General features: G+C 33.9%; 1 protein-coding gene across 1 annotated transcript; it reads right to left on the bottom strand.

The window, feature by feature from the left end:
- Window positions 1-3,547: 3,547 nt before the first annotated feature.
- LOC105783923 (membrane-bound transcription factor site-2 protease homolog) lies at window positions 3,548-6,709 on the bottom strand. Its single transcript, XM_012609636.2, has 6 exons — window positions 6,162-6,709; window positions 5,908-6,055; window positions 5,323-5,403; window positions 4,769-5,224; window positions 4,334-4,654; window positions 3,548-4,001 (listed from the first exon to the last, which is right to left on the bottom strand). The coding sequence occupies exons 1-6, from the start codon at window positions 6,578-6,580 to the stop codon at window positions 3,840-3,842; spliced, it is 1,587 nt and encodes a 528-aa protein (XP_012465090.1). The 5' UTR covers window positions 6,581-6,709; the 3' UTR covers window positions 3,548-3,839.
- Between the last annotated feature and the right edge of the window lie 1,284 nt (window positions 6,710-7,993).

Raw genomic sequence — 7,993 nt, 5'->3', positions numbered from 1 at the left:
AGTACAGGTAGTTGATTATACACTAACAGATCAATAATTCCTGAGTTTTATAGCTTAGTATAGATCATACAGACCTTACGGAAGGCTTACGTTCGATCCAGACGGTGTTCACGACCCTAGGGAAAATTTTCAGAATCTTGACCCATTCACCCGTGTGGATCCAGTCAGCCTAGGTGACTGGCCCGTGTTACCCACACGACCTAGAACACGCTCGTGTGGCTCTGTTAGTGATTCACACGACTTGTCACACGGCCTCGCACATGGTTGTGTGGTCCCAAACAGTGAGTTACACGGTCTGGATACACGCCTATGTTCCTAGCCTGGATGACCCTTAACAGTGCCGCACACGATCTACCACACAGTCGTGTGGTGCCCATGGCCTACCACACGACTGTATGGCGTCGAAAGCCATGTTTTTTAGCGTTCACAAATCGCAAAAATTCAGGTTTTTGGTACCCACTTGATACGGATTCAATGTAGAAACAACACGGATGAACTCCCGTCCCTAAAACGACAATCAAACCTCAATCAAATGATAACATATTTATAGCCAAAGTTTCGTTGAAAACTTTCGACACAAACCAAAATTGAACTTAAAACTCTTAATCCCCCCGGCTCATATCCAACAATACAAGTACTTAAATTGGTGGAGAACTTTGATATGCAATCCTTTCACCTAAGAAAGAGAACCAACTGAAACCTTAAAAACAAAATTTAACAAAACAAACAAAACCATTTCAGTTTTAACAAATAGCGATTAAGAGCGAATATTAGCAAAAATTTGACTACAAACTTACACTGTTAATCTTTTTGTTGAAAATGACGAGATACACAATCTTTTCAACAAAACTAGTAGTGGAGTTATCAGAAAGAAGAAAAAAAAAAGAATGAGAAGAATTGATGTTCCAAAAAAGAGAGGAGTTTCTAAAAGATGAGTTTAGTTATTTTTAAATTATAAAAATAAACTAAACAACTTCTCAAGGCAGCATAAAAGAAAGGAAAAGAAAATTTTTTTTCTTATCACTTTTGCAAGGATTCAAACACCAAACCAAAGAGTACACAGAGGTTTATCCATTAAACCACTAGGCTCATCATTATCATCAATTGATCGAAATTAACTTATAGCTCATATGTCCAAAGATAGGGGTTTAATAAAAAATAGCAAAATTTCAAGATCTAGAACCTCACATAACCAGAACACTTAACCATATAAAGATCAACTTACTTGTCAAGAATTTCCAAAATCTAGACTCAAAATCGAAAAATAACCACACCTAGTTTCAAAACTCAATTTCTTCTAACCCGGTTTTTGGGATGTTACATTTCATAATTTGATGTATATTATTTTTAAACACACACCCGTGTTTTAAATATGTGGTTTCCACACGCATACACGTATGATAGAATTTCTAGTTTAAAATTGATTGGTTTTATTGCATTTTTATGATTGATTTGGTATCATTTGACTCATGATATCAATTAAGTAAATTTTAAATAAAAGAGAATAATACCTTAATGTATTTTTATTTATTTTCCTTCATTTTAATTAAACATAATAAAAATTAATTACTTTAAAATTATATTAAGTTCCATTAAATTAAATTTTAAATTATATTATATTAGACCTCGAGTAAAATTAAGTATTTTAATTTTTATTGAATTAATTATATATTAACCCTAAAGATAAATTTTTATTTAAGATAACTTATTATTATTTTAGAAGGTTTTAGTGAAATTTTTATTAAAAATAAAATCAAATAAATAAATTAAAAAGAAATTCGACTGATATATAAAATTGAATTTAAATTTAAATTTAAAATATTTAACTTGTCTTTGTATAAAAAGTATTACAAAAACAAAAATTAATAAGAGTACCTAAAGAATAAAAAACAAAAACCAGAGTCCCATTTTTTATACCTATTTTTATAAATACATTTGTTAGGTAATGCTTATTTTATCTTAGTGCACCATAATATAATACTAATATGATTTTCTTGACTGAAATTGGTGTCACAAATTAATCGAGCAACAATTTAATTAAAAATAAAAATTTATTTTGAAGAAAATAAGAGATGAATGATGTAAATATCATTTAACATCAAATTTTAAATATTATTATTAATAATGTTTAGACTTTACAATAATTTAAATTATAAAATTACCCAGTTCACCTGCAACTTCCTTTTTCTTTTTAATACAATCTAGGAATATAAAATATGGTGGAAGAATAAAAAGAACCTTTTGATGTGTTTTCTGGTGTGTCCTGCAAATTTCATAGCAGGTCTCATATCTTTTCATAGAGATATAACTACCAAAATGAATAGTCATATCTTTATCCATAAACATAATTATTCAATAGATATCTACTTGAATAATTATGACCATTTATTTTTAATAACTTATAACTTTTTATTGAAACATGGTATATTTTGAAATGTTCCAAGTTCAAAACTATGAACCGTGCTATAAATGAGATTTATAGTAGGGTCATGAATGTTGCAGACATGTAAGTCTTTAAAAAGTCGTAACATTTCGAGGAACTTGTTTAAGGGTTCAGTTGTGGGTGTATTATAAAAGATGGAGAAAGAGGGAAGCGGGGGAGGGATATTTTTAATATTAATATATATAAAATTATTTTTTAATGGGATGATGATATGGTGAAATTTGACTGGCTGCCATGTTTGTTTTAACGACACTAAGAGCCTAAAACAAATCTAATAATTTAGTTACGTGTGGTTGAATTATGCCTAATTATAAATATATAATTTTGAATAAATTTACGTGTATATTAAAATTGGATGGAACAATGTTATAATAATATTAACACTTAGGCTTATTGAACATTATATATTCCAAAAATACTTAATTAATTATAAAATATAATTTACATGTGATATCTGAAGATAAAAGAATACCAAGTGTTATTAAAAGATAAATTTGTCTTTTAATTTAAAATTTAGGTAATAAATAAACCTTAGAGAAATTTGTATATTTTTCATCAAACCTCAAGGTATTGGCGGGCTATATGGATAAGTGGTTTTCTTATCAAAAAGAGGAGAGCTGAGAAAGAAAGAAACAAAACAAAAATCGAAAATTAATTAATTTGAAGTGTTTAGATAATTTGTGAAATACAAATTAAAGAAATAAAGTTTTTGAATTGAATTGGGTTCTTTTTGTATTTGATTTATAATTATTTTATTTGTTATATAAGAATTATTGATATTTTTATTTAAAACATATATGAAATTTAAAAGAGGATGGCTTAAATATAATATGTTTTCAATTTTAAATTTAGAGTGTAAATGAAATATGATTCAAAATTTAGTCAAAATAATCATGTCATCATCAAATCAAACTTCTCATGTTTTACCGTGTAAACTATTTTAAATAATGCAATGTTTCACTTCCAAAGTAAAGAGTTTGTGTTTTTGCTTTTTGATGATTTTTTGTAAGTTGTTTTCAGATTATATTTGTTATAGTCTAACACGAGTTTTTGAAGCTTGATTTGAGCTTGTGTGTCAAATATTTGAAAATGAATGTGTAAATCTACTTCAAAATCTATGCATTACTATGGGTATCTAAATTAATCAAATTATTCACAATCCACTAAGATATTACGATTAATATGCCCGACCCAATCCATTTGGGACGCCACCTTTTGCATTCATGAAGTTGAAACATAAAAACATGGAATGGAAGTTCAAAAATCTTTCCCTGCCTTCTTTTAACTTTCACCTTCAAGCTTTTGAATGAACTCCACTCAATTTCTTTTGGTACAAGCGATGCTCCATCCTTTCTTTTTTTCCTTTTAACTTCTGACCTCCTGAAAGACGACCATACTAGAAGAAATTGATAAACGTCATCCTCAAGAAGGCCAGAACTGAAACCAAACTCCCTCCCACAACACATACTTGATGGATTTTTCTTGTTTTTCTTGAGCTCAATGATGTGAAGTGGGACAATGCCACCTCCAAAATCGATTCCCCATCTAGGAAATATACCTGATCAACAAAACAAAAGGATTAGTATTGAAAATCCATGCACCTCACATACTCAGGTATGGGTATGAGAGTCTGATCCTAACATACTTTGTAAAAGAAAAAAAAAAATCGACTATGCCAACATCTGACACATACTCATATCTGAGATAGAATCCCTAATCTACTTATAGACAGTAAAAATAATTTGTTTCCCTAAGATGACAATTTAACATTAACCTTTATTATCAATTATCTGTTTGTTAGGGCGATGAACTGCACTGCAATGAAGGTGGAAAAGCATATGCTTGAACAGAAGGTAAAGTTTTTCCATGAAGTAAAAATGCTGTACTTACGGGCAAACTATTGAGAAGAGCTAACGCTAAAGAAATGTGGAATGTGCATATTAAGCTCTTTTCCAGTTTATTTGGAAGATATTTGCTGAGAAAAACCCCCCACCGAGGTTGATATTCAGTCAACTGAACTGAATGCGCCATCGATATCATGTCACCAACAAAAATAAAAGTCCCACCACATGTCTGTTCTACAGCATCAGAAGTGTTGGAATCTAAAAGGGAACTTCTAAGTTGTAAGCATTCTCTTAAATAAAGACGTGAATATGTAATCTCAATCCACATCAAATCCGGAAACTGAACCGGACTTAAGCAAGACTCATCCTGCAGGCATTAAAAAACAAGGTTGTGATCAATGATATATTATTAGCATCATCTTGAAGCAAGTTTGAGAAAAAGGATAATGGCTAATTTATGCTTCCAAAGAAAAACATCTACCTCGGAACACATACAGCTGCTTCCATTTTTCTTTACTTTTCCCCGTCCATCACATTTTTCGAGATTGACAATATCCTTTGTATTCAAACAAAGTGCATTTTCCTTTCTTCCAAGATCAACATCTTCATCATCCATATCTACCGACTTACTTGGATCAAAGCAGTAAATTTTCACAAATGCCGTGAAATCTTCAGGGCAAACAGATCGGTTTTTGGCCAATTGAACATTCTTGCCATCTTCCAACAAGGCATTAGGCACGCAGTACCCCTTTCTGCTATCTACAGCACCAAAACCTTCAAAATAACGGGAATCACTTGAATTCTGAAGTATCTTTTTATCTAGTAGAGCAGTCATCTCCATCCAATTTTGCACGCTATGGATGGCTGCACCATCCAATGACGCTATTGCATCCCCAGGAGACAAAAACTCAGATAACGGCGATGCTACTTCCAAGACCTATTCAAGACGGGAGAAAGATAAAACAAGTCAATCTCATCAACATGCTTAAACTGAATAAAACAAAATGAAACATGTAAATACTTGCAGCGTAGTACCAAAGGGCTCTCGGCATGAATGTAAAACGGAAACAGGATCACAGGCTGCAGGAACAACAACAACCCACAAAGTGCACAGAACTACAAGAGGGGCAAAAGTAAAAGTTAGGGGTGAACTAGATTAAGCTGTGTTTGACCATTACAGTAAAATTGTGGAACTCCAATTCCCATCACAATGACAATGCTATATGTAAACAGATTCAAAATTCCAGTTTTGCACCATGGTTTGACAAACCAACGTGTTTCCGTACCCAACTACAATGCTAAACTCAGCTTAAGCCAACCAAGAACTCACCCAAACATGATACATCTACATTATGCTATGCAGGTACAAAATTTCATCTTTGCAGCCCAACTACGATGCTTTCCTAAGCCTAATCCGATCAAGAACTCATCTAAACTTTAAATACCGCTTATAAATTTTGAGATTACTACTGCATGTCGAAATACACAAACGGATTCCTAATTACAGCACCATGGTCTGACAAACCAAAGTGTTTCGCAAATCCAGCTACAACGCTAAGGCCTAAGCCGATAAAAAAATCATCCAAACACGAAAGACTGATTGTAAATGTGTGAGATTACCACTGCATTATGCCAAATACCAGCACAATATACGCGAAGAGAGGTTAATCGAGGCAATGCCTGCAGCAAATCATAATCAAAAGCAACTAGAGCACCAGGGAATAGAACCGCAATAAAAACTGCAATGTACTCCAATTGAATTCCCTCACTGCTTTTTCACCTATTGCAACAAACGTGAGAAAAACCTGACCTTGAAGCTCAAAATTCAACTTAAAACATCAATGTTGTTTCCAATGCAATCAATAGAAGTTGACCTTGCAAGTGCGATAGCGTGGCCAAATTCATGGACGGAAACGGAGACCAAAGTGGAGATGAATAAATATCCGGCATCCGACATTGAGATTCTTAAAGAAGGGGAAAAGCCGAACAAAAGAGAGCTGAAAAGGTTGCTTAACCGCGTGTCGGAGCTAAGGAATAGTTGCCAGATAAGAATCCAAGAGACTCCGATGAGTGCCGTTAGGCCGAAACCAGTGCCAATGGAAAACCAGAGTTTAAGAATCATGTTGTGCTTTCGGCCGAACCGGAAGAGAGGTTCGTTGAGGGCGTAGATTTTGAGGTCGCTGTACCAGCAGGAAATGGCGTTGACGGTAGCCGTCACGCGGTGGATTAGAGGAGGAGAAGCACGAAGAGGGAGGCGGGCTGCTCCATGCCTTCTTGCTCGGTTCACTCTCATAACTCAGATTCCGACCGTACACTTCTCCGTTGTTCCTCCTTTGACATATGTTTGGCGGCGGCGGTGGCTGTTAGTAGGGTTTCTTTTTTCCCTCAAACTTATTCAGTTAATGAGACGAAAAAGTGGGTAAATCGCGGTAATTGGTAAATAGATAATAGAACCGGACGGGACTTGTGGTGTAAACGAGGGTCGGGTTGGATTTGAGACGAGCTTAATTATTATATTAATATATTTTTATTTTTCCTTAGTTATTACATGAATAAGTTTAAAATTTTATCAAATTTACTTAAATTTGTTTATGATTAACTTAAATATATTTTAAATATATTCATATTGAATATATTGGGTAATTTATCAATAAAAGCCCATTTCTGTAAAAAATTACCGAAATGGGCCCTCTATTTTATTATTTACCGGAATGATCCATTTTCCGCGAAATCGCGTCCACGTCAGCGCAATGTTAGGGTACGCGTCAGGAAATCGCGAGATGCTTACGTGGAAGGAAATCGCTCCTTCAAGGACGCGATTTCCTCCCGCGCATGAACAGTAGCTAACGGTCAAAAATTTGACCGTTGCCCCCCCAACGGTAAAAAAAAACTATAAATACCCCCACCCCTTTTTATTTTTTCACAAGCAAATCCTCTCTCATATTTCCTCTCAATTCCTCTCAATTTCTTTCCAAAATTCTCTCAATTTCCTTCCAAAATTCTCTCAAATCCATATTTAATTTCAATTTCCTCTCAATTTCCTTCCAAAATTCTCTTAATTTCCTTCCAAAATTCTCTCAAATCCATATTTGATTTCAATTTCCTCTCAATTTCCTTTTTTAAAATAATTTTAAATTTTTTTTTTATTTTTATAAATCGTAAAAATTTGTCCGATTTCATCAATGGTCGGATCATTGACTCGTCTTGATAAGCATCACATATCGGTGGAACAAATGAAAATGGTAAGTGTTAAATTTAATTTTTAAATATTATTTAAGAATTTTTTATTTATGCATTTTTAGATAATTATTAATTTATTATTTGTTATAAAATGAGGTAGATCGGGTATTGGAATGCAATATCCGGAATATGCATGCTCCTCCATCACCATTGGTAGAGAACTACCTGCGGGAAGCGGGTTTTTGGCACGTGGCGACGGTAGGCCGGGGATGCAAGTTGTACCCGAAACTGATCAATGCGTTCATCGAGAGGTGGAGACCCGAGACGCACACATTCCATCTTCCATGTGGGGAGTGCACTATCACTCTAGAAGATGTCCATCTAGCAATTGGGAGGCGGTGTGCTACGAGCTTTTGGGCGCAATTCCGGAGAAAATGGAGGGAGGTAAGGTCGAGATGGGCTGGTTACGTGACACATTCGCTGATCCGAATGAAGATTCAACCGAGATTGAAAGAATCTGATATAC

Source organism: Gossypium raimondii, chromosome 13 (assembly GCF_025698545.1).
Source record: "Gossypium raimondii isolate GPD5lz chromosome 13, ASM2569854v1, whole genome shotgun sequence".
NCBI lineage: Eukaryota > Viridiplantae > Streptophyta > Magnoliopsida > Malvales > Malvaceae > Gossypium > Gossypium raimondii.
This window is presented reverse-complemented; position numbering and strand designations above follow the sequence as displayed.